This window comes from Chenopodium quinoa, unplaced genomic scaffold (assembly GCF_001683475.1).
Source record: "Chenopodium quinoa cultivar QQ74 unplaced genomic scaffold, ASM168347v1, whole genome shotgun sequence".
Taxonomy (NCBI): domain Eukaryota; kingdom Viridiplantae; phylum Streptophyta; class Magnoliopsida; order Caryophyllales; family Amaranthaceae; genus Chenopodium; species Chenopodium quinoa.
In genome coordinates, this window is record NW_018744697.1 from 445189 (window position 1) to 473132 (window position 27944).

The 27944-nt window shown below is 36.1% G+C and overlaps 1 protein-coding gene across 1 annotated transcript; it reads right to left on the minus strand.

The window, feature by feature from the left end:
• Positions 1 to 926: 926 nt before the first annotated feature.
• LOC110702716 (probable DNA helicase MCM8) lies at positions 927 to 27944 on the minus strand. Its single transcript, XM_021880468.1, is given in 18 exon segments — positions 927 to 1588; positions 2444 to 2557; positions 2674 to 2844; positions 3710 to 3884; positions 3965 to 4121; positions 4198 to 4249; positions 9040 to 9169; positions 14171 to 14257; positions 14259 to 14287; positions 14382 to 14452; positions 20094 to 20246; positions 20387 to 20482; positions 22756 to 23019; positions 23561 to 23724; positions 24113 to 24335; positions 24451 to 24565; positions 24666 to 24806; positions 26100 to 27944. Coding segments are annotated over 18 exon segments (2364 nt in total). The 5' UTR covers positions 26271 to 27944; the 3' UTR covers positions 927 to 1537.

Genomic DNA, 27944 nt, shown 5'->3' on the forward strand with positions numbered 1-27944 from the left:
TTAGATGCTAAGGTAGACTTTTCTTATTTAAAGTAATCTTAATACAGTGCTTTGAAGCACATCCCACGTAACCACAATAGCTTGACTTCATCTTCCTTTCATTCAAAGATAGGATATTTTCATGATTTTGTTCTGGTAAATTATTCGGATCGAGATTTTCAAGAGTTATTAAAGAGGATGGGATCAATAATTTGAACGGGTAAGACATAAAAACAGAGGGTGAGGTTCAATCGTTACTTGAATTTTCCAAAATAAACAAAATTTATTTCATATGAGAATCATAGTGGTGAATTATAGCTTACCAGCCAAAGATCAAGGTTGAAGATAACAATGCAAATTGTTGATTGCTTGAGAAATAATTGAAAAAGGTGGGTTTTCTTTTTGTACGGTATACAACTTTGGTATTTAGGAGGTGTATATATAATGTAGGGATTTATTTCTCTCGAAAGTTCAAAAGATAGAACCCAAATTAGATTGAGTTTAGAAGTACTAGCTCATCTCTATCCGGTAAAACTAATCACCACTATTTTCTCCTTTACCCAAATTCAAAATAGGTTTTGAAAATTATCCTTAGTCAGTTTTGGTTTTTTTTTTTTTAAATTAGAAAATAAATAATAATCATAAAATCTATTAATATAACATATATAATTAAAGTTTAAAAGTTTATACTAGCTAAAAAATTTTGGGGTATTACATAAATAATTTTTGATTCATTATATGACATATGTCATTTGATTTAAAAAAAAAAAAAAAAACAAAAAATCATAGCGATGCCAAACGAACCTCTTATCCGACTTACCCCTTTCATTTCAATTGAAACTTGGAGGCATAACAGATGTTTGCGTATCTTAACAAGTTGGCATCATACATTTGATATATGGTTTTAATTCATGAAATTCTACTAGTTTAGAGTTAGACGATTATCAAAATTCGACAATTGTTAGCTTTGTTGTGGACTTAGATTCATTTCAAACATTTGCAGGTTAGTTAAAGTGAGGAGCTTTATATTGGCGAGCTTTGATGCAGAATCAATTATCGTTTTAATTGATCATTGAGAGTATGAGTTTGGAAATTATTTTGCAAGGAAAATGGCTAAATTTAGAAAAATTGATTAATTTACTTGTATTAGAAACACATTTTAAGATCAAATAATGTTGCAACTTATGTAAGATTGACTTCTCAGAAAACTGTGTGCCATTGGAAGGTTTAAAAATCATTAAATCATCAAAAAGTACCATCTACGTGTTGGTATACTATACGCGTCTCAACAAAAAGACTTGAGTGAAAGAATGTACATGTAAAACAAGAAAGCGGGGCACAATATAGTTGACATTATGTACAAACATGTCATGGTATATGTAAATCAATACAGATTAATCCAGTACTGATTAGTACTTCCTCATTGCAGTGATGTGCTTATGCTTTCTGTTTGTAGAACACTATCACTTTTCCATGACATATAGCTGTATTTTGAGTTTTTGACATAACCAAAAGTACAGTATTAAAGATAACCTGCAAATATCCTTCTGCCCCATGTCTAGACCCTGGACCTTGATACCTGACTCCTTGTGTATGATGATGAAGGCAGCTGTAATAACAGGGAAACTATCAGATACATTGCGACTCCACGGTAAACATAGGAAGTATAATGATCAATTAGTGTTGTAATTAGTCGATATCATTATCCATAACTAACATCATGTCTATGTAAGGCACATTAAGAAACTGGTAAGTAACAAATCAGTGACTGTATCATCAACATATGACTAGCACACAAATGTGGCACCATTGCGATTTGTGGAACATTGACTAATGTGGGACTAAACTTCAACCTTCGCAGTCTTCGTATAATAACAGTAACTATCAGATACGTGCAACTCCACGATAATGATAGGAAGTTTAATGACCAGCTACTGCGTGCTGTAATTAATCAATCATAACCCATAACCATCATCACGCCTATGTAAGGCAGAGAAAATCAGCTACTATAACCATCATCACGCCTATGTAAGGCAGAGAAAATCAGCTACTATAACCATCATCACGCCTATGTAAGGCAGAGAAAATCAGCTAAGTCCCTACACAATGAAATTTCAGTGACTGCTAGAATTCTCACCACATTAAGAGCAAATCAATGATTGTGTATCATCAATATATAACTAGCACACAAAAGTGGGACCATTGTGATTTGTGGAACATTGACTAATGTGGGACTAAACTTCAACCCTCATGTTTTTGGGTCCAATAGTAACTTGGAAGTACGGGGAGAGGTAAGGAAATCCCCACTTCTGATTAGGTGGGACAAGATTCAAACCCTAGACCTCTAAGAACTAAGGTTCTACTCTTAACAGTTGAGTCAAGCCTAGCTTGGTAACCTTAGTAAACTATTACCAATTACAAGCATATATGTAGGCACTGTTCAAATAGTGTAGTGTACAAGTACCTGATATGTTCTGGGTCCCTTTTTTATCAAAAAACCAACAGTGTTCAAATTTTCAACAAAGACATCAATATCTGGAACTCTGAGACCAATCCTATCCGCCAAACCGTATATTTCCTGAAAATATGTGAAATACAGGTCAATAATGATCACAAGAAGCAGCAGGATCAGTTTGCAACCAAGCAAAGAAAGAAAAATGTAAACGAGGAAGATTGAAAAACAAATAAACATACAGATATTGAAAAACAATCTTTCTGGTCCAATTCTGATTGCTTATTGAGAGCACTCAAGAATCGCTTTGCTTCCTTCTGTTGACTCATGCCTCCACTACGAGCAAAATCAATAACTCCATGTTCATCAAGATACTTATCATACAGGGATTCTTTCATGATTTCAACAACATCCTGCAATTAGTTTTTCAGAAAAAGGCATAACTTATTATCAGAAAAGAAGGATAAGGAACAAACACATCCTTGCAATCTATGCAGGAAAACACAGTCGGAAGAATCTAACTTCTCAATACACATACAAATTCAGTGTCCTTCCTAACCAAGAGTTGGAATACATGGTTAGCTCTTGATTTTTTTTAACTACAGTCCAACTTTAAATTGAATTGAGGTCACATATCCAAGAGTAATTATCAGCCCAGTTGGCAAGTAGAATTAGACGGTGATAATAGGAATGAATTAGGTGTAATTTTCTTTATTTTTTTTTATAAAAAAAAAGGTGTCATCTTAATGCCCTTATAACAACAATTTTAGACCTTTGTGGTATCATTCCCCGAATGGTAATTTATGGTAGTGAAAACTTATTAAAAAGAACATATACTTTAAAGTGAAGCAGCTTTACCATGAGAATGCCAGAAGATATTCTTCACAATTTTTACATTCAAAATCATTCCTATAACCACTTACCAAATGGGCTCTATATAATAATAAGGTGCTCTATTTTAGTATGAATTAGTTATACACAACAAAATCTGCAAGTTAAAAAAGGTGTCTTGAGCTTGAATAATTAAGCAAGCCATGTTTGTATAATAATCTAACACAGATTATTACTAGTTCCAAGAAGCACAAACATGAAAAGATTTCCTAGAAGGAATTGCTAATTTAAGACCTAAGATCTGACTTGGTTTTATACCCACTAACTACCAGTCTCCAATTTATATCACTGGATATTTTACTATTTCCATGGTTTTTCTAGACAGTTTCAGAGAGTAGCAGTCATATATTAGTGTAAGAATAAATTCATTTCCCGTGCTACAATTACCAAAGCATCCTGTTCAGTTATTTCATCCCTCAAGTCTACCCTAGCACGAGCCTCTGCCAGCCTTACTAGACTTTCTAACTGCCTTGCAGTTATGGGAGTACCATCAGCTGAAGTGTTACGATCCCTCAACCGTAAATAGAAATTTTGAAGAGTCTCTGCTGCTGACCTTGACATCCTGATCAAAACAAGTTCACACGCAGAATTAGGTGAATAAAGCTCATGAGTAGAAGTAACAAGGAGGGCCATTTGACTCACTTCGGAAAGACATAAGCTCTTGCATAAGCAATATATTTTCGTAGAAGTGGAGCAGGTAGTGGGACGAATTCACTATCTTTCCTAGGATCCAGTCTCAACCTTGAAACCAATGACTCACTTGAAGCACTAACAACTATTTGTCCAATACTCTGTGATGCTGCATTTAGAAGAACAGTTGTTAGTATCAGCATATGAGTTGAGAACAATATTATCAGCTTAAGAAGGAATATCACCTCTACAGTGTCTCTTAACTGTGGAGGAATTATCTCCGTGACCAGAATGAAGCTGCAAGAGACTACATTTTAGCATGTTTTTGTTTTTGAAAAGACAACGATGAAAATATCTTAATATGAGGGAGAGAGGGTTGAGAGTTTTGAGACTAATAACTAGCAAATGAATTTTCCATCATAAATTATATACCACATAAAAACTAGCATACAAGTTCAAACTTGGCTAGACAACATTACATACCGGCATACATGACATACAACTACCTACCTTATTCATTATTTGATGCAATCCTTGAGAGCTTCAACTAATAAAAAAATGTTTATTGTCGGTATCTCGTATCTGTAGACACCTAAAAATGTCTACTCGATCGAAACCCAATGATGAGTAAAATCTTTCATCCCCATTTGGTTCGAGTAGAGTATTATACCCAGTTCATTTCATTTCCCTAGCCCATCCTATTTCCCAGTAAGCTCAAACCTTTTATTTAACCCTTTCCCTTGTTTCCTAGCCCAAAATCCACATACCTTAGCTAGATTTTCTCTTTTCATAATTGCAGTCTAAAACCGAGCAAATCTGACTTTTGTGGTTCATAATTATCAGCCAAATATTACATCATTGGATAGACCTTGAAATAAGCTTTCCAACAGGGGCGATTTTGGCCTAGTGCGAGGTGGTCGACAGAACAGAGCCCCCAAATTTAAGGGGCCCCAAAATTTGGATATATATTTTTTTTGTTCTATATAGTTATGTGTATGAATAGTTCGAGAGTGTAGCTTATAGTTTTCTAGGTATCACAAGTTTGATTCTCTTCCACAACACTTTTTGTTTTTTTTTTCACTCACTTCAAACTCAATTTCGGTAATCAGCTACATCACCTCAACCTCTCCGCCCAAAATTCGGTAATCAGCTACATCATAATCACCTTTTCCATTCTTAAACCTTTTATATTCAATCCAAATTAATTTCCTTCCTTCAATTATTCAGTTTTCCTTTTCTAATTTCTACAAAATCTTTCTATTACCAAGGTTAATTTTAACGATTTTTATCTTTAATTCTTCAATTATTAATTAATCTATGGAAATCCTTTATCTACCAAATTCATTTCACTAAGGCCTCATTTTTGAGAAGTTGCACAGGGCCCCTAATGCATTGTGCCATTGTAGCTAGGGGTGAGCAAAAATTCCGGGTACCCGGAATTGGAACCAGAACCAGTTAGGAACCGGCGGGTCCAGAATCGGAATTGGACCCGGTGGTTCCAATTCCGGGTAATAAATTAAGGACCCGGTTATAACCAATTCCAATTCCAATTCTCAATTTTTTGGAATCGAAATCGGAACCGGTTGGGTACCCGATTACCTAATATATGCTAAACTAAATAAATTTTAAATAATAAAAATATGGTGAATGTATCTAATTTGTAAATTAAAAAAGTATTATTAATACCTAACATAAATACAAATAGCTTAACGCATATATAAATGTAGGTATTAAACGCTAAAAATGAAGCTAACTAAAATAAAAATTATAATTTGTATTATATTTTTACAATTACATACATAAAGTGGGTACCCGAAACCAGAACCGGTACCCGGTGGTTCCAATACCAATTCCTAAATTTTAGGACCCGGTTGAACCAATTCCAATTCCAGATCCGAATTTTAGGACCCGGTTCCAACCAATTCCAAGTCTGGGTCCTAATATTTTGACCGGGTACCCGGTTTGCTCACCCCTAATTGTAGCCTCAACACTGCTTTCCAATATCATAAGGCCAATTTCGATTTGAAACGGAAAAAGTATGATCAAAATACCAAACTCGGTCCAAAACCGACACCCTTGTATTATTTTTAACCACATCTTTAAATCAAGAAAAGATATCGACATGATTCCAATTGAATTAGAAAGTAACTTCAAGAACTTTCCAACGAAATATTATTTGCCTTAATCCGAATACGGGATTAAAAAATATGATAAAAACAAAATCCGTAAAAACCGAGTGTCGCGCCAAATATCGTGGTGTGGCGCCAACCTGCCACAGGGTGCGTCAAATATGGCGTGCCACACCAAGTCCTTTCCCGTGGTGCCAATCGTTTTTCTTTTGCACCAGCTTTCCCGTAAATTCTATTCTTTTTTCTGACTTCAGGTCTATGATTACCATAAATCCATAATCTTTCAAGAGTTAAACATCATTTTGAGTCTCAATTTCTCTCTAATTCTCTTTTTTCTCAATCCTCTCCATACTAATCATTCACCGTTTCTTCCTAGTGTTCCTAGGCATCAATACTACACTTGAAGCTATATTAGGGGCCACGGCGTGAAAAGTTGATCATTAACCTTAATTATTTCAATTTATTAATTTTATTGAAGTTTACTAACGATTTAATTATGATATAGATGCAAAGTTTGGCGATCGACGTAAGTAGACTTAATTATTCTTTTAGTTTAATTAATTCTACAATAGCTGCTCTTACTAGCATCATGTTTAGGGAATGATTTTTAACTATTAGTATCGTGTTTATGCGTTTTTATTAATCAGGTTAGTATCATGCCTAGGGTTGTATTAATAATTATTTAATATCATGTTTAGGATGCCTAAATTCATTTTTTTATTATTATTATTATTATTATCAAGTTGCTTCCAATATTTCTATACATGCTTTTACTTGATTATTCTACTTATTGCTTAAATCATCAACATTGCACGTTTTAATCAAAACCTGTAATTGGAAATAACGCCTAATAAATAATTTGGACAACCGGCTTAGGTTCCCAGTAATCTTGTTTATTAATTGAAGTGATCTCAGTCATTAGATTTATATGTGCATTAAAATTTAACCAACTCAAATTAATTAGTTTGGACTTTGGAGCGAATTGAACCTTGTTTGTATGTCTTTTGGGTTACAATTAATACATATCGCTAAAAGAATCAAGTTGTAGCCAATATGGGCAAAATTGACTTCATGACTCAATTCCATACCATCATCCCCGAATATCTAGATTATGGAGTTAGCAACCTCATGGATTATGAATGGAGTGTAATCTTTATGGATTAAATCGTTGTTGTCTTTCGATTTCTCCCTTTTGTGGTGTTTTAAATGATTCATGAACAGTTTTACAGGTTCCTTACAAACTAGTTAACGGCTCCCTACTTTTTCATCCATATTCTTATAATATTAAATCCAATTTCCTATGATTGCCAAAAGCATATTCACAACACGTTCTACGAAGGCGCACTTCGACTCTTCGAACGACACCTATAGTATTCAGTCATCAAATATTATGCATAGTAGATAAAAAGAATTTGGGATAGCCCCAATTACTCAGTTTGAGTAACGATTTTTGTTACTCAAATGGCACTAATGTAAATTCGAACAACTTTTTGTATTTTTTAATTATTTTTACAAGTTTACTCGGCAATTCCCACCATTCACCCATCATCTTCCGGAGGGTACAATTTCCAACCATTTCACCCATCACTACAGCCACCACAACCATCACCATCATCAAAGCCACCATCTCTCTGCCAAACACAACCACCATCTCTCAAACCCACCGATCTTCTTCCTCGATAGACCTACTCTTCTTCATCCTTTCTCAAACCCAAAACGCCGCGGCGGAACAAAACTCAAGCGTCCCCATCTCCACCTTCCCCGATCTCCACCCAAATTGGAACAAAACAAAAACCTTATGAACGAAGGATGAAATTAAGGGCATGGTCAACCCCAAAGGGAAGGGACCATTTCCTCCATTGAAGCTCCCTTAATTGTGCTTAATTTTCGAAGATGAGCAAAGAAGTGATGATGGTGGTTGCTGTTGTGATGTGTTCGACTATAGAGATGGTGGTTGTGGTGGTGAAGAAGTGAGATCGGGGTGCTGCCATGGTGTGGCTGTGATGATGGTGGTTGTGGTGGTCAAGTGAGGTCGGGGTGCTGCCATGGTTGAGTCCTTGAGGTAGAAGAGGAGTGAGGAGAGAGAAAGTTGAAAGGTAGTATTGTAGTATTGAAAAGACAATAATAGTACCCCTTTGAGTAACATATTTTGCTACTCATGTTGAGTAACTTGGATTTCCTCAAAAAAAAATGAAGTTTTAACCTTCTGTTAATAATTATTACTTGTGTTAGTTAATACTTCAATATATTGAATGTTTTAATCTTGAGCAGTCAACTAGAACTTTAGATTCATACCCATAATAGGAGAGTTGTAAGAGAACTTTGATGGTATGAGTGTAAAATACTTGCAAACAATTTGGGAACCAGTAGGGGGAAAAAAATAAATAAATAAATAAAAATAACAAACAAACAAAACAAAACAAAACAAAACAAAAAAACAAAACAAACAAACCCACTCAATATGGGCAAAGAGATTACATACCAGAAGCATGATTACAAAATTTTCAAGTTTTCATGTGCTTGCAAATCTGTTGTTATAAATATAGTCTGGCCTTTCAATTTTACATCATCAAATATGGACAAGAGAGCCATGAAAAACTAATCAGTTACTTAACTCACAGCAGTCATTAACAAAATACTAAACAGAAGCCTGACAAAACAGATAGCAATCTGTTGTTTGATGTTAAATACATCAGACCTAAAGATAGCATGATCTTTCAGAAACAAGTCTTTTAATATCTTTGCATGGCTGACATACAAATGCCATTTGAGAAAAAATCTTGCACAATAATTTGAAATTGTTTTTTAACAGAAAATTCATCTTTTATTTGACATTCTGTGGATTTTTAAGACCCTCAAGAATCACAGCAGCAAAAAAACAGAGTTAGAGCCTACACAAAACAAAACAAAACAAAACAAAACAAAACAAACAAAAAAACTTGTGTGTACAGTACTTACAGCCATAATGTGCTCAGAAAGTCGTTTATCCATGTTTTCATCTGGTTTATCCACCAATATGAAAACCAAATCAAATCGTGAAAGCAGAGGAGAGCTCATCTTCAAGTTTTCATTCACCGTTTTAGCACGACTGTAAAACCACATTTCTGACATGTTAGCAAAACAAAATATTTAGGGGTGACTAGACCTAATATCTAGCTTGCATAAAGTTTGACTTCCAGTTTGTTGTATAAGACTACCAAGTACTAAGATATTCAATCACCTAGATATTTAATTTTCTATAGTTATTGACTTAAGCATTTGGATAACGCATTAGTAAGTTGCAGAAATGAAATATGTTAGTAATTACTACCCAACTATTTAGCAAGATTTAACGAATTTATTTATGGCTTGTAAAATATAGAAAGTTCCTTAAAATTTAGGAAAAATTGATAAAAATAATCCCAACTTTCGCCGGTTCGCTCAAAATAATCCCAACTTTGGGGGTCTTTCGCTCAAAATGGTCTTAAGTGACCCGTAACCTGTTAAAGAGGTAATTTTTTTTTTAGATTTTTAGTGACACGTGTCACTATGTGAATGGTTGAGAATAAATAAATAAAAAATTTAAAAAAACAAAAAAATTAACTGAACACCCAGCCCCAACACCCACGACAACCCCACCACCACTCCCGTCCAACGATCCTCCTCCCACCGTCCCAGCCCAAGTCCTCGGCCCTCACCCTGTTGCGCCTAGACGGCTAGACCCCCTCCTCCGCCGTCGAAACCTCCGTTCCCGACGCCCTTTCCCTAAAACCACAAATCCCACAACCACCGAAATCCCTAAATTATTTCCCCCACAAAGTGTTAACCCCCAAACGCCCCTCCCCCACCATCGGAACCCTAGAACCCTAGCGCTAGGGTTCCGATGGTGGGGTACAGGTGTTTGGGGGTTTTTACGCGGTGAGGGAAGCAATTGACGGTGAATAGGTTGTTGCGGGCTGCTGGGTTGCAATTATTGGTGGCTGCCGCTGCTTTGGTAGTTAGTGGGGGCGTCGCTTGTGCTGGCGCGGGGGAGGTTGTTTTTCAGTGCGGTGGAGATGGAGGATGGAGTGGCCGTGGCTGCTGGTGGTGAGGAGGGTGGTCGTGGGCTGGTATTTGTTTGATTTTTTGTTTTGTTTTTTTTTCTTTTTTGTATTTTTAAGTTTTTTTTAAAAAAGTTTTTTTCAACCAATGTTATGATGACACGTGTCACCTTAACCTGTTATAATAGGTTGGGTGAACAGTTGGGACCATTTTGAGCGAAAGACCCCCAAAGTTGGGATTATTTAAAAATAATCAAAAGTTGGGATTATTTTGAGCGAATCGGCGAAAGTTGGGATTATTTTTATCAATTTTTCCTAAAATTTTAAAAAATAAAAAATAAAAACCTTTCTTGTGTAAGCAAATTCTTTCAGACATGAAAGAACTTTTGGATTGAAATCACATGTTATCTTATAAATTGATAGTGCTGGAAATGCTGCATATATACAATCCTCCTTCATCTCTGCCCCAACTAGGATAACATTATGAAATGAAACTATCTGACAATTAATGTCATATGATGGTAGTATAGAATGTATATAATGATGATCTCCCTTAGACCTGAATTGAGGCAAGATTGGGTATGGTAAATAGGAGCTTGAGGAAAAGCAAATACATAATTTTAGCACTGTGCTATAAGAAGCTATCATGATAAATATACACGATTTGTAACATTAAGTAATCATTTCAGCATGTAAAGCAAGCCCTTTTTCTTTTTCACTTTAAGGGTCACTTTTCTTGGTCAGAATTGTCCATACTGTAACTGAGATAGCAGAATCTTATTTATAAGAACCTGGAAAGGATAAAGGTGGTAACAAACACAATTGTTAGAGATTCCTGCGTTGTGCTTAAGTCATTTCATCCGCCAGTCATTGGCATCTATCAGGCACACTGCATACAAGGCCTTTCAGTTGTCCACACAGTCTGCTAGCCAGTGAACAAAGAACTATTGTTGCTTACTCCACAGGGCTCCTCTTTGCATGTTTACAAGTACCTTTTATCTTCAGAGACCCTCCAGGTAATACTATGTATAACCATTTGATGAAGTTTATGTTCCGATCAAGAGGAGAAGAATTAAACAAACTGAAGAAAGGATTAAGCAAAAGAAGAGAAGATTTGGTGGTGACAACTCTTTTTACAGAAATTTTTTACTTGTTTTTGTGCCTAAGAATTGGTGATTTGGATTATATGGCAAAAATATAAGGTTTGAATTAACAGTGTGATTGGATCGGGAAATCAGGAAGGGGAGAGACAGCAAAGTGAGGTATAGGAAGTTAGAAAATTATCTCTTGTTTGGATAAGAAAGAGGAGGGAAGGGGAAGGCAAAATCATCAACACAATATTCTTCTTTAAAGAGAAAAAAGGAGATCAAAGGAACTTTGTATGAATCAATTGCATCTCACTAATTGACGAAGGCAAATCAAACAATGGCAATTGAATACTACAGAGATGACGCAAATAAATAAAATTAGCAAACCAATATGCAAGTTCTTGAGAGAATATTTGAGGACATAGAGAGAACTTAGATCATAACCCTAGGATAATTAAGGGATTGTTTTTTCTCCAATATTACAGGCTTACAGTAGAGAGAGGAATGGAGCAGAGAACAAAAAGTAACGAAAAAGATAGAGTTGAAATAGTTTAAAATTTCCATTACTTCCATTGTTCACTGGAAAAAAGTAGAGGATATGAGAGAAAAATTCAAGACCATAAAAGAAGACTGATTTACACAAAAATGTCATATTTGTTACAAATCTTTCCAAATTTAGAGAGATTTGATCCTTAAGCAATGAGGGGAAAATTTTCCTTTCAGTCCCCTCCCCTCCACTTTCCTAACTCCCTGCAATTGCTATCCAAATAGGAGAAAATTTATCCCTCTCTTTGCTTGTATCCAAACTCCAAACATAGTGTAAAGGATGTAGATATAGCTCAAAATGCATGAGATTGTTGTCTTATAAATATTTTCAAATAAAGTCAAACTTTAAGGCAATGAAACTAAACAGTGCATCTTTATTTTGTTTAACCTAATGGTGTTAGCTAATACAGGTATAGAAGACAGATTTAAAGTAATTATTTCTTTAATCACATAAAAGAATATGTGGAAAGTTTCCTCCTATTCTCTTATTTAATTAACATACAGAGAAGTAAAGAAAGTGCTACTCTAAAAAATAAACCTTGTCATTCAATTCCCAAGTATAGTAGTGTGTAATTGACTGAACACCTGCTTCAATCCACACATAGATTTCACAAGACGTAAAGAAAAGATAGCAATAAAAATTTAAAGCCTTAATTGAAATAGACAGTCTGCTTACAAAATCAGTAGCCTGGGGCTACCACTAGCCAATTCTCCAAATTAGTGACTTTAGGTCACAAATCTCCAAACGACAACACTTAAAATCTACCTGCGTTCTCTCTCGCTCTCTCTCTTTTTATTCTTACTCTCATTCTCTAGGTTGATTCTAGTCTTCACTCACAGAGGTTATGGGTTGATTATAGGGATCTGGATAAGAAACAAAGTAAAAGACAAGTTTCCTATACCTGTTGCATGTGAATCAAGTTCAACTGAGGGTACAAAAGAAGATATATCATATATGCAAGACTGCATTTTAAACCAAAATGGACATTATGAATTTTTGGTAATGTTATTTGATCTCACAAACCATATCTTTATGAATTTTCTTAATTATGTGTTATTGTATTCCATGATGCCATTGGATCTCACAAACCATATTGATGTTCAGGAAAAGGTACAGAAACAGTAAATGGCCAATTCCTAAATATGTAATAGTCTGAGGTGTTTTCTTTGGTTACAGGCTATTATAGAAAATTAATCAAATTTTATGATGGGATTGGTAAACCAAGTACTCAGATTTTTAAGGAAAGGAGGATTCAATTGGTCTAGTCAATCTTTTGAAGCATTAGTACTGGATTTGCTTTGTTTCTCCAAGCCTTTCACTACTGAGACAGATCCTTTAGCCTTCTAGGGTTTGCACTAGACATGGAAAAAGTTAAAATTGGGTTATACAACAGAAGAAATATAACACCATTCTAACAGTTCTGGTTGCCAAAAGCCCAAGATCATGGGTTTTGACCATGAAATTCTGCACAAAAGTAAGAGTGAGAATCTTGTAGCTGAAGCTCTATCTAGGGTATTGTGTTTTTGTCCTTATTAGTATTAGATTCAAATTTAGAGTCTCTAATACATGCAAGTTTCACTTATAAAGGACACAAATCAATATGAAGAATTAGGCTCACAGGAACAGATCAGACGTTTTAACATTAGAAAGTGGGTATGGTTGAAATGCTATAGCAAAAGTCTTGATAGGTAAAATGAAAAAGTTGGCTTCCAGGTTTTTAAGCCCATATTAGATCATTGAGAAAGTTGGAACAGTGGCTTACAAATTAAAATTTTAAAAGCCTTACAACTTCCTAAAATTGCTCAACCCCATCAAGTGTTCCATGTGCCACGATTAAAAAGCTATTAATGACACTTTACTTGCTGTATCTCACATCCCAGCTTGGTTTCATAACAAGATTTTTAGTTCCAACAAACACCCTTGAAATAAGAGTATTTGAGCATAGGAAAAAGGCACAAGTCCAGTCTCTAATTCAATTGGAAGGTTGTCCTGAAACCAAAGCCAATCAGAAACCAGCTAAGCCTTTGCAGAACAATACCCTGAGTTAACCTTACAATTCTTTTCTCTCAAGGGAAATTTAAATAATACTTGTAGCCTTTATAAAGTCAGAATATGTATTTTTGGTTAGAAAGTTAGTTGAGCTTGACAGTTTGTTGTGTTTTCATTTTTGTTAAAAAATCTCCAACACACTACTAACCAAACACATCCAATAATCTTTTTTTTTTTAAGACCATCCAATAACATTTTACGAGATCATTTTTGGACGTATTTGCTAAGCTTACACTTAATATCCTTTTCTTTTACAGTAATTTACTTTCAACCCTCAATTTCAAAGTGGATAAATAAAATTTCATAAATAGGTTTACGTGATAAAAAAAAAAAAAAAAAAAGCATCAGATAAGGATGGTACTGAGAAAACATAATTAAAGATGTACTTGTAATGACCGCCAACAGGGTTTGCTGCAGCTAAGATAGAAGTGCGTGCTGATAGACTTGCCACAAGTCCTGCCTTTGCAACAGACACACTGTTGCTCCATTGCTTCCAGCAGAGCCTAGCACAAAGACCATTAAACAGTCAAATAAAGCTAACATGTATCATTAATAGTTTCCAACAACTGGAGAAAATAGGCCAGGACCCAAGGAAACCTGATGCTCAGCAGACATCTTGTCAAATTCATCAATGCAACACAGACCACGGTCTGCTAGGACAACAGCACCTACAAAATTAGATAGCCACTTTCAGAGTATCAGCACAAGCATACTTCAGACACTTAATATAATGACACGATTTGAGAGTGAGTATGAAACATTTATAACTTTTAATCCTCCGTTCATGGAATTGTAAACTAAATTTTAATATAATAATCAAAGAAACACCCCATTCCACATTCCATTACTCATCATTCATTCATAAGGCGTCAGGTAGACATACAATGACATTATATGTCAAAATTTGGTGATTAGAGCGGAGAGCACATTTAAAATTTGAGCAAACAAACAAGTATCGTCAAACTTGAACAAAATTGTTGTTGAGCAACAATCAGACCATTCATCCTCCGAAAGGCAGAGTATTGGTAAAATATTTTGGCTATTTCTTCTTTATTCTGTTTCTAAAACATAAAGTTTTGTTGGGCAATTAATCAAGTAATATAACATACTAATTGTGACAGAGATAAAGATAGTGCAGAGTATACTGCAATAATATGAAAGAAAATCAACGCAGTGATATGAGGTAAGGAGGGTTAGATAGCTCAAACACCTAAACAGAAAGCACCAGATACAGACACGTGAAAGAATTTTTAAAAAGGGGTAGCAAGAGAAGGTACAAATTAAGAATAACGGGAAAGAAATGAACTTCCTATTATATTCTCACTGAGGATATGGCCCAGATAGGATGTTGCACTGCTTAACGGTCAGGTTAGAGAGCAAAACAAAGTGGTGGGTGTCCCATCCCTGCTGCAGTACAGCTCCACCTCCAACTTAAAAATAATACGTAGTATTATAAATTGCATAATTCTAAATTATCCTACAATAACTCTAATATGCTTTAAACAGGAACTGGATCTTTTGAAAAAAGCCTCCCATAAGCATTGATTGTTTAACAACATTGAAATTTAGGCAGTATGTGCAGGTGGACCTCCCAAAATATCCATTGTTCCACAATAATTTTTTGAAAAAATGGCCACAACAGCACCAGCTACATGTAAGGAGCACACAACAGCACAGACTACAATGGATGCAGCACAAACTTTAACCAATGGTGTACACAATGACATACACTACACTATTGAAGCATCAATGGTTAAAGATTAATGTCACCCTTTGCCATCAATAGTGTAGTTTATGTCATTTCATCCACCCTTGGTCAAAATTTGTGATATTATTTGCACACGCAATAGTTTGTGCTAGTGTGCACCTTAAGCATCGTTGGTGCTGTGCGGGCCAATCTTTCCTTGTTAATTTGGCAATTAAAAGAAAATCTATAGATACAAGTCATACAACAAGAAAAGACAAAAGATTACAAAGAGATTAAATTTAGCTCTTGAAACACTAAAGAACCAATATGAGGTCAGTAGTAAGGTCCTCCCACCTTCTAGAAAGGGAGAAAGACCTGAACTCTTCATCTTCCCCAATCCCAAAACAGACAAAAAAAACAAGCTCAATGACTTAAGTACTCTTTCATCCTAACATCACAACCACATGCCACATTAAACATAATTTCATGACTTACAGCTACAGTTGTCAGGAATTTTCACTGAAGATTGTATTGTTCCTTTGGAAATAGAGTGCTAGATTAGAAAAAAAATGAGTCCAGCAATATCTTCTTGCAGTACACATCACGTATAAAACTTATTGTTTACACCTTTTCAAATTTATCGTAAACTTTTGTGATTTGCTGTCACCACTCACAAATGAAATAATAAAAATAGACAAACTAGTTTCCATTGTCCGATGTTAATTGTTATCAAGAAAACAGACACAAAATTGCATAGATGAAGTTCTCCCAACCCTTCTGGGGTAAGACACAAGTCACACAACATGTTGACTTCTAGTGGATGAGACTAAAAAAATAGGACATTTCATCACTCTCCTCATTTTTCTAGCATCTGTACACCTGTAATAAATGCTTAGTTTTAAAAGGCGCAAGGCACAAATGGTCCTTGCAGCCTAGATGCAAGGCGCAAGGCGAAGGCGCACACCTTTTGTATGCAAGGCGCATGTATTTATATATTTATTTTAAATTATTTTGTACTTTGATTGTACAGAATACCAATTAAAAAGATTCATAATAAATTAAAAAAATATATATGTAAAACGGTAGTCTGAATTTGAAAAAATGCCCATCATTCTTCAATTTATAATTTAAATCTTAGTTATTTTCCTTGAGGCGCAAAGGCGCTTTGAGGCACAGAGCCTCACCTAGCTAAAGCCCATTTAGCGAGGCGCGCCTGAGGCGCGCTTTTTAAAACCAAGAATAAATTAAGAGTATATATTCTTTGATGAAAGCTACTACTTCCATATCTGAAACTTCTTTACAAACTCTATCTTCGTCCATTTAAGAATGTTTTAAAACTCACTTTATTTCAGTTTTGGCAACCCCCTTTTACTACATTACCTCTCTTACCCAACAATATTAACACCTTTCCACTCACATTCTCTTACTTTATCTACCTTATTCTTACACTCACCCACCTTTATATTTCTCTTATTTTTTCGATTATTCTTAGTAAAAATTGCTCCAATTAATCTGAACTTTGCCTCGTCCGCCCAAATTAATCCGTACTTTCGATTATTATCTATCACTCCCAACTTTATGGGGTATTAATTTTTATTGCACCCAAATGACTTGGAATCGGTTGAAGAGGTAAGTTTTGCTGACTTTTTATTAGTTGCACATGTGTCGCAACCAGATTGGTTCAAAAGAAAAAAAAAAAAATCAGAACATAAAAATTTATAAAAAAAACAAAACAAAAACAAAACCATCCAACCCGCAGCCACCACTAACAGCCATCCCCGTTTCCCCCGAAGCACCGGCCACTCGGAGGGGAAGGGGCGAAAATCAGCAAGGATGCGAGGGAGGGCGGAAATCGAAGAGGAAGAGGGCGAAAATGAAGGGAAGAGGGCGAAAACGGAAGAGAAAGGGGGAGGAAATGACAGCAAATGGAGGGCTGGGCGCCGATTCCGACAGCGGGGGAGGGGTTTTCGGGGGTGGGGAAAGGGAAAGGGATAAGTTTCGAGGGCGGAGAGGGTAGGGCGCCATTTTCCGGCAGCAGGGGAGGGGTTTTCGGGGTGGGGAAAGGGAAAGGGGTAAGCTTCGAGGGCGGGGGAGGGTTGGGCGCCGTTTTCTAGCAGCGGGGGAGGGTTAGGCGCCGTTTTCCGGCAGCGGGGGAGGGGTTTTCGAGGGTGGGTTGGCCACTGTTTTCTGGCAGTGCGTGGGAGGGGGAGAGGTGTCTTCAGTGGGGCTGGGTTGTTTTTGTTTTTTAAATTTTTGTTTTTTATTTTTTTTCTTTTTTTTTAATTCTTTTTGGACCTATCACGTGTTTACATCAGGTTGGGTTGACCTGTTGGGTGCAATAGAAATTAATACCCCCTAAAGTTGGGAGTGATAGATAATAATCGAAAGTACGGATTTATTTGGGCGGACGAGCAATTCTTCCTTATTCTTACACCTACTCACCACACTAATAATTTCTCTCCAATAACCTTAATTTGCGTGTATACAATAACTATTTAGAGCTTGCGGAAATCGAGATGGTATAAGTTTTCAATTACCTACAAGAAAAAAATAGCTCTTATTCAAAACATGAGTTTATAGCTTTCAGTCAAACATCAAAAAAAGAGATATGACTTAAAAATAAATAAATTTACCAAAAAAAAAAAAAAAAAAAAAAAAAAAAAAAAAAAAAAAAAAAAAAACTAGAGGTTTAAAGTGGAATTTTCTAAGATATCACAAAAAGAGCATATAGAAATGCATATTTGCACACTTGCAAACTACATGATGAAATTAAAATTCACCCATCCTACTTCACAGCTAGAGGAGAAACTAAATTGCAATTGCTATGTTGTTCAAGTTTAGAGAAACCACTCTCGTGAATAGTTAATAAATACTAGCATGATGGGTGTCATAAATGGCACCCATTTGATGAGCATTCAGGTTGTTTTTACCTTCTTTTCATATTTTTCCTTCTTAATAAATGCTTAGTTTCATGCTTTTGCTCTTTGTTTTACCTTTTCTCTTATTTTGTGGTTTTGTGCATTTTGATGGTTTTTCTAGTATTTTCTCCTTTATTTGCTCTCTTGTCGTGGTTGTAGGTATTGTACGAGGTTCGGGTCTTGATATGGATGGATTACTAAGGTGGAAGATGCTTTTGAAGCAAGCTCATGGAAATAGAAAAGCTCAAGATTCAAGAAAGTGGGTTCTCCAAGTTCTAGTTCTTGCGCTTTCAAGACGCGCTCTCATGAAGATGGGGTGTTGAACCCACTGTCAAGTGCTTTTTAGGACTGCTAGTCTTGGTGTCCATCATCATCATTCGATGCGCTCATTCGAAGCCATTAGTGAACGCACGAACCTTCGAGAAGAACTAAACCCAGGAAGGCGCGCCTGTGGGTTACGCGCCCGCGCCCACGCCCGCGCTCATTCGAAGCCATTGATCGGTTTCGTTTTGCACCTCCTACTTATATACTTGTTACCCGGTTTTAGAGAGGGAAGGAAAAGGAGATTTAGATTGAAATTATATCATAATTTCAGCTTAGTTGAGAGCTTCTCTCTCTAGTTTTAGGGTTAGTTTTAGGAGTAGATTTAGAGAGAGAAAGTGAGGAATTTCAGTGGTGATTGAGGGATTGAAAATTCAATGGTGACAATTGTGTTGAAGATCTTCTCTATTATCAATGAGCATTTCTAACTCTATCTCATTTTATTGCTTTGTTTAATATTCAAGTTTGTTTGGATTGATTTTGATGTTTGATGCTTGATTAGTGTAGTTATTCTTCATATATTGTTGATTCTTGATTTCTTTAGTTGTTAATTGATTAGATGATGATGTTAGAGTAGTTGTTTAGCTAGGGATTGGGTAAAACTTATATGATCGATTGATTGTGCTTAATTTGGGAATTGTGTTGATTGACTGTTGAGATTAAAGTGATTGATGGAAATTGTGTATGTGTGTAATTCGATTAGGCCTTGAGAATTATGCTAGATTGCATTGTAATTGCTAATGATACGAACCGTTGATTTAGGAATTGCAATTGCCGATTGAGTTTGATTAGTGACGTTCCTAGTTAGTGTCTCTCGTAGTTGGCGCTAATTAGACCTCTAGGAGATAACTTGTCGAGCTCTTTTGATTGCTCTTACCATTAGTTTTCGCAACCATTGATTTGCATGTTGTTCCCGAGTTGCTACAATTGTCATGATTACTTGTTGATCCTCATTCCCTACTGTTTTATTTGTTTGGTTTTTTAGTTTTGGTAGTTGGTTAGTGTTTACCTTTTATTCTTTGGTTTCTATCTAGCTTAGGCGCCCAAATCGAGAGCATTTGAACATTACTGTTCCTTTGGTTTCGACCCTTGACTTGCCTCTATACTTGTATTTAGGTTTGTTAAGTGTTTATAAATTTAGTTTGACCAAGGGAGGATTAGTCAACGACCTAGTCTCACCCCTCGTCAAAGCACACAATAGATTTATCTAATGAATTGAGCCAAGAGATAAAATTGCATTGCATAACTCCTTCTTGCTTTGTATGTTGTACTTTTAGTAGATATATAGATGCAAATCTATGTGTTTCAGACTCAGTTCACACATTATCAATATAAACATAGACATTTGTGCACTTGTGAAAATAATGGCAAAAGATTTAATACCAGCCTCAAAAGCATAGTCACTAGTCATTCGGTCCTTCACAACAGCTACAGTAAGCCCAGCATTAGTTGTAGCATTTCCACAGACATAGATACCACGTGGAGAAACAGCAGCTGCAGCTTGAAGTAATTGGCTCTTTCCCAATCCAGGATCACCTGAGTGTGCAAATATTAGTTTAGCTCCTATAGTCCTATGTAGTAGTCTGAAGCTTCATATCAATGATCAAAAATGAAGTGTACAAACAGATTATTCTCAACTCTCAAATCCAAAGGTAGGGATAAGCAGCCTTGCGTACCAACTATAATCACATGAATGTCTCCTCTGACTGGTACCTTATTCTGATCCATGGAATGTTTGCGTACTCCACCAAAGAGAGCCAAAGTTATTCCCGCTGTACATAAAACAGCCAATGTACTGTAATTACACATGGAACCAAGTGTTGTACAGAGGGCTACCTTTCCAGAAAAAAAGATAGAAATCCATGCACAGAGAGTGAAGTACAAAGTCCATTCACAGGGCCTTGTGTATATGGCACTTGTTAGAGTAAACTGAGTATTTGCGAATCTAGAGACTATATAGCAAATACTAAGGTGCTTCCAGCTGAAAATGGACCAGTAAAACTTTACAACTGACATGACTAATACAAAATCCATAACACATCAACCATGACTCTATAAGCGGCATTACAATATTGTACGCTTTTGTAATGCAGGAACAATACTGCAATCGCAATCACAATCACAAATTAAATAATGGAGTTGGGTCGGGGGTTGGGGGGGGTGTTATCATCTACCTTCATACTCTAAAGGCATTCTTCCCCCCAACTGGAGGTCACAGTTTTTTTAAACTTAAGGCCTTTTTTTATACTAGTTTTTTTTTTTTTTTTTTTTGAAAGAAAGATAGAGCTTCAATTCATTAAGAGGAGATATCCATCTCGGCCAAAGTTACAATACTTTGTGGAAAATTATTAAACCGTACTAACTCCGCATTTCCACTCGTATCACCCCTAGCTATGAGGTGAGCTACGGTGTTACAACTCCTCTTAGCATGTGAAAATAAACAAACATTAAAACTCGCTCTATCAATTCTAATATCATCATAAACTAGATGAATAGGGGAAAAGCCACCATCATGAGAAGTAATTGTATTAATCACATTAATAGCATCCGACTCCACCCAAAGGTTGTTATACCCAAATCTCTGTGCCAGACGAAGAGCAAAGTGAACAGCCAAAGTGAACAGCCTGTGCTTCACAGCATTCGGGGTTGAGATTTCAACCTTTTTTGTAGCAGTAAGGGCAACATTTCCATCTGCATCCCTAAACACCACCCCTAACCCTACCAACACAACATCAGGAACATGAGCATCTACGTTCGCTTTAATACATCCCTATTTTGGATATAACAACCTTTTAAACTTATACGTTTGAGCTTATTTTGTACTTATTTTTTCTAAACTTATCTTAACTCAACTTATTTTTAAAACTTATTTTACCTGAAACTATTTCGTTTGAAATAAGATAATAAAAGTTAAAATAAGATGAAACAAACGGGACCTTATGTAAAAAAGAAATGTTTTTCTTTTTCAATTACACTTGAGGCATTCTCAAAGAATCAACATAATTGTAAGAAAAAGCACCTTTGCATCATGGAGGGAGTCACGGCTTGCAATTGATTTCCCCAAGACAAAGTTATTTAGGTTGAATATTGATTAGTGTAAAAATGATCATAGTAGAAGGGTCTTCTAGTAATTATGTTCTATGTTTTTAATCATAATGTATTGGAACAAAATGTGGCAACTTTTTCAAATGGAAGAAGAATTTTTTTTCCAAAAGTTTTGAGCTTACTCTAAACTAAATACTTCTAAAGCTTCACACTTTCAATCCTTGAGGTTTGGGGAATTTAGTTTCCTGCAGCACCTTGTCAGTACAGCAATATATAATTGGGACTGGAGATCTCTCCAGTCTACCACAGCACCTTGTCAGTACAGCAATGCATAATTGGGACTGGAGATCTCTTCAGTCCACAATCAGCGCAAATAAGCCCTTAGTCTACCCTGGCTTGGAACGTGTAAAAGGCCTCGTTTTCCCCTCTTACAAATAATAATTGCCTAAGCATAATCGAGTTTGTCATTTTTAAACAATGTAGCAACTTTAATACTTCCTCCATTCTTTTTTTGTTGACACGTTTCTTTTATCACGTTTGCCAACGCACAAGTTTCACGATTAATATCTCTATTCATCAATAAGTAGAAAAAAAAATATATATAAAATGTTAACAATATGAAAATATTCCTTGAGACAACTCTAACATCCCACATGAATATATTTTTTATCATAATTAAAGATAGTCAAAGTAGAGTTAGTGAATATTGTCAATAGTCATAATGTCAAGTAAATAAGAATAGATGAAAGGCCTTAAATGGGAGCTCATGTTTCAGCAGGCAGTACACTTTCTATAATCAATACAATTGAAAAGAAAAAACGCTATTCGTGAGAACATAGGAATGGGTATGTAGTCTTTACTCTTAAGACAAACAGTTGATTTCTGTTAATTTCACAAATACTTGCATAGTTCAACTCTACCATGCCAACATTGAATTTAAAAAGAAGGAAAAAAAATGCATTGCAGTTCTTCAACACACAAGATAGGAGTAGAAACTCACCCTTGACAAGTTCATGACCATATATTGATGGACAGATAGACTGAATCATTTGGCGGAAGACATCAGGACCATGCTCCTCCCTAAACTTCACAATAAATTCCAAATCCCTCGGAGAAAATGAATATAAGTCAGACATCTCAGTCGCCCTAGTATCAGCAGTAGGATATTCAGAATCTTCTGGGATGGTCTGTGATTTGGAATTTGTTACAGAGACAGATTCCATATATAAATAGTACAATCCTTGATACTTGCTTTTTGATTTACCTGAAACAATTTAAACTGAAGAAGCTATATAACAGTGGTTGAATTTTGTACTGATAAGCAAGGAAATTGAAAGAACTAAATTTGTTCAAGTAAAATAAAGAGCCTTTTGCCATAACTGTTGCCAAGTTCCACTGAGCATGTATAATTATTAAAAATAATAAATTAAAAAAAAAAATTTAAAAAGTAAAAAAAGAAAAAAAAAGGCCAAATAGAACGATAATCAAAGCTGAACTATACCTCAATCTAACTATCTTAGATTGTAATTGAAAAATGAGTCCAATAGAGAAAGACATGAAATCAGGCTCCAGTCTCTATCAACTGGAAACTAATGTTGATAATGTGTTATTGATTAAATCAAGCCAAACTCTAGCTAAAACTCAAATTTGAGCAAAGAAATAAGACCAATTAAGAAGACATAATATATGAATATAGCAACTATGACCAAGCTCATTAGCTAGTAGAATCTGTAAAAGGGACATCCACAAAGTGCACACATACGCCAATAACTTGCTCTTAGGTTCATGCATATTCTTAACACTACCTCCTCCAAGGTCCATGTAATTGTTAATTTGCCTTATAATTCCAGTTACTGTCACCACATCGCCAGGAATACAATCATCAACAAGATCTTCTGAAAGTTCACATTCGACTGTCCGAGGAACCCGGCCTTCTTCGAGATTATCAGATTTAAAAAGCTCCTGCAATCTAAAGAACATAACAAATCAGAATGCAACACTGTTTACAGAAAACAATATACTCCCTATATTCATATAAAGATGTCAACATTTTTCTTTAGGGTGCCCCAAAATATCACGGACTTGCAAACAGCTACTATTTCCAAGCTTCCCATATTTTTCATTCATTTCATAAGAAACAAAGGACAAGACAGATGAACAAATCACTAAAATACAGTTTACAACAGAGTCAACTCTTTCTCTTGAACATCATAATGAAATTCTATGTGAACATCAATTTTAACTTTATATATAATTATCTCTATGGTTAAAAGAAACAGTTCTTTGCATCTTGAAAAATGCAACTATCTATAGTTTTGTCACAGAAGAAAAACAATCTCAAACAGGACAAGACTTGCCTTATTTTCTGAAAATCAATGGACTGTGCAGTAGACCTAATTGGTGCAAATGTTTTGCCTTTGCAACATCGCATAATACATGTTGCTGGTGGAGAGTATTTCCCATCAGGAAAGAAACGCATGATGTCTGCTCCACACTGGATGCATTTAAAAGTCATCTGCATTACCAATGGTTTAACAGTGCTGACCTTCACAACGGTACCACGCACAGATACCAGCCTGTCTACCATACCCAAATACAATTATCAATTTTTTTCCTGCCTGAACCAGATTGAAATTTCAAGAAATTTTTAAAAACTTTTAGGACAAAGCATTGAATCAAATTATATTAAAACTACCAATATAAGCTGCTTTAAGGTTCTTCAAAGCAATCAATGAGTCAGGGTGATTATGAAGCCGGATATTGATCTTCCCATGAGAGTCTAACTTGCTTTTCTCCTGAAAAGATGAAACCTGCACCAGTAGAAGAGTTTACCAATCATGCGCTCAGCGTATTTTCAAATGTGAGAAATGGAATAGGCTAATCAATAGCTTTAATCACTGCTTGATAAACCTTATGAATGGCAGCACCCATGCATAGAAGAGCTTCTTTGGGGTATTCTTCCAGATTAACAAAGAAACACTCAAGGTCACATATCTTTCTGAACTTTTGATAGTTGAGTGTTAAGGAAAATGTGTCATCTTCATGCTTTACCTGTACAAAGCATTTTCTTCATCAAGGCTCTTTGATAATTAAGAAACGAAAGACAAAATAAACAAGTCAACATTTACAAAATTCATGTCAATTCTTTATTAACGGCTTTTACGCAACAAGGAGAATCATTAAGAGGATCAGTGAATGCGCTTATAAGAGAGAAAAGTAGTAAGGATGCCAATACAAGAGGCAATATTTCTTGTTATCATTAACCTAGAAAGCTTTATATTTGAAGTTCAGATATTGTAGATCTCAAGTTATGCAAGATGATGGACGATACAGGTGTCAACTCGAAATATTGGAAAACGCAGAAAAGATGGACAAAGAAAGATGGTTGAAAAAACTGATTAATATATGGATCTACCCATATGACAATTGACAAATCCCATTAATTCTAATTGAACAGAGATTTCAAGTGAGCCTTTGATTCACAGATCACAGGACTGTCATATCTTGCAAAATGTTCAATGACTAACTGCACTCATACTACATGCTGAGTTCTGTGTCTGAATGGGTAAGAGACATGATGATAAGAACTTATATCATTAATGAATAACATTTTTCCCACATGCTGCTAAAATATTAAACCTCATTGAACTTTTAGCAAATTGCAGCAAGAAAATCTACAACTTGCGATTTGGATAAAATCATTTTAACTCAACCAAATCATGTTTTAGTCATACAGAATAAGCTCAACTCTCTCAAACATCAAAGCACGAAAGAAGAATCTGGGGATAGATACCAATCAACATGAAACTGAATTTTAATTACACAGAATTTTGCCTGTCAGCTCTATTAAATGGAAACCTTCTACATAAATGTTTTGGAATATCATAACCATACCTATCATTTAAAAGTGCACGTCTTCAACTAAACCTTACCCCGATGAGATCTTGGCATCTTATTACCTTTTACATGATATTTCATCACAATCAGAACTATATTTAGACCTTCAGCAAACTAAAATTCCCAGTTCTATAGAGGCTAGATTCACATAAATCAACCGCAATTACATGTCTAATAATGAGCCAAAATACACAGCCAATAACTATAAATAATTTTACCATTCCATTTCTCAGATGATATGATAATTGATCAAATTGATAAATATATTTATAATTCACAGAAAACTAAACATAAAAAGAAACAAGTAAAATCACCCTCATAAATTTGTTTCGATAAATCTGAAAATTACAACATTGATAAAGCAAAGAAATTAGGGCAAAATCAAAAAATTAGAATACAAATGCAAAATTGGGAAAAAATGTAGAGAATAGACCGACGAAAAGGTACCTGAGGGACAAAACGTTGGCCGCGAGGAGTAGCGAAGAAGCAAACAAGCTTAGAGATGAGAAGGTATCTCCAATCTCGAAAGGAGAGATCAATTTGGGGGAAATATAAAGGCCATATTTGCAGGAGATCACAATACGACTCTTCTGATGAAGGCCTTTGCTGCATGTTCATCTTTACTCCTTCGCCCGTTGCCGTTGCAAACTTGCGACTTGCACTATCTCCAAATGGGTATGAGCAGTGACTCTCTATTGAGTAGCGTAACTGACTGAGTGACTACCGAGCTCCACTCTTTTTTTTTGGCGGGAAATGTAAAGACTAGAGGGTTTTAGAGAAATTATGGGAGTGTTGGTGGGTTTTTATAGTTTGGAGGAACTAATTTGGGAATGAATGAATATCCTAGTTTTAAGTGTTTTGCGAATGTAACAACAAGAACCTCCCTCAAAAGAAAGGGCGAACTCCCTCGCAAGAAAGGATTTTCCTACCACCGTTTGTCGTGGTTCTGCTCCGGCTATAATGGCCGATGACCTAATTGCTATATGTGCTAATCTAAATCTAGAGGAGGATGATGGTGAAACCGTGGACTTTGGGACTGTGGACACGTCCGAGAACGATGCGAGGGTTTCGTTAATGGTTGTTGGTAGGTTGTTGACTGATAGAGGAGTGAATGTAGAGGCATTCAAACGCACAATTTCTCAATCTTGGGGAATGAAGGGGAAGGTTGTAATTAGGTTGATTGGTTCGAATCTCTTTGTTTTCCAATTCTTTCATTGAGGGATAAAGAGAAGGTGCTGCAAGGGCGACCGTGGTGCTTTGAACAGAGCTTATTGATCCTGAACGAAATTAAGGGAGATGAACAACCGAACAATGTGGTCTTGACCCACTCGCCGTTTTGGGTTAGACTTGAGAACCTCCCTTTCAATTGCAGGTCAGAAGCCCATGTGCGCAATTGCTGGTAAATTGGGCGAAATTCTGGAGGTCGAGGATGATGTCTTGGGTATAGGAAAAACTAGGAGGGTAAAGGTGTTGCTCGATGTTTGTATACCTTTGAGACGGTTTGTAAATGCGAAGAACAGAGAAGGTGCGATTGTGAGAATTAATCTTAAATAAGAAAGGCTATTCTTCTGCTTCCTGTGTGGTGTGATGGGACATAATGAGAAAGATTGTGTTTCTGTGCCGGAGGAAATGCAGAATCAAGGCCTAACGTGGGGCTCATGGCTGAAAGCGTCACCTATAAGAGGTCGAATGAAGGTCGGATGCTGCTGAGGTGCAAGAGTTGAGTGCTGCAAAAAAGCTTTCTTTTGTAACCAAAGAATCACCTATTGAGAAGCAGGGTGTGTTGGAGGTGACAAGGAAGGAGACGGTGGAGAAGGGGCTGGGAGAGTTGGTGGTGAGGCCTGAAATAGAACATGAAAGGGGGCTGGGGAAGGATGGGAAGGGGGGAGTGACTGAGAAGGAGAGGGAGTCTACTAAGGTTCTGCTACCAATAGTGGAGTTGGGGAGGGAGTTGATGGAGGAAAGTATGGAAGTGGAGGGTGGGGATGAGATTGATTACTCTAATGAAAATGCTCCTGTTTTTAATATTGGGGTGTCTACTGCTGTGAAGACACAACTTAATAAGGTTAAAAAAAAAGTGAGGGTGCATAGGAGTAACTTAGTTGGTGAGGTAGGTGCAAATTCTGTGGTGACACCACCTGGTAGCAAAAGGAAGGATATGGGATGTGAGGAGTTGCTAGAAGGGGATGAAAGGATGGAAATGGGGAAGAGAGCAAAAAATTCTGATGTGTCTATGGACTTGTTTGTGGCGAGTCAAGTAGTGGAGGTTGGTAATTCCCAACCCTACGAAGA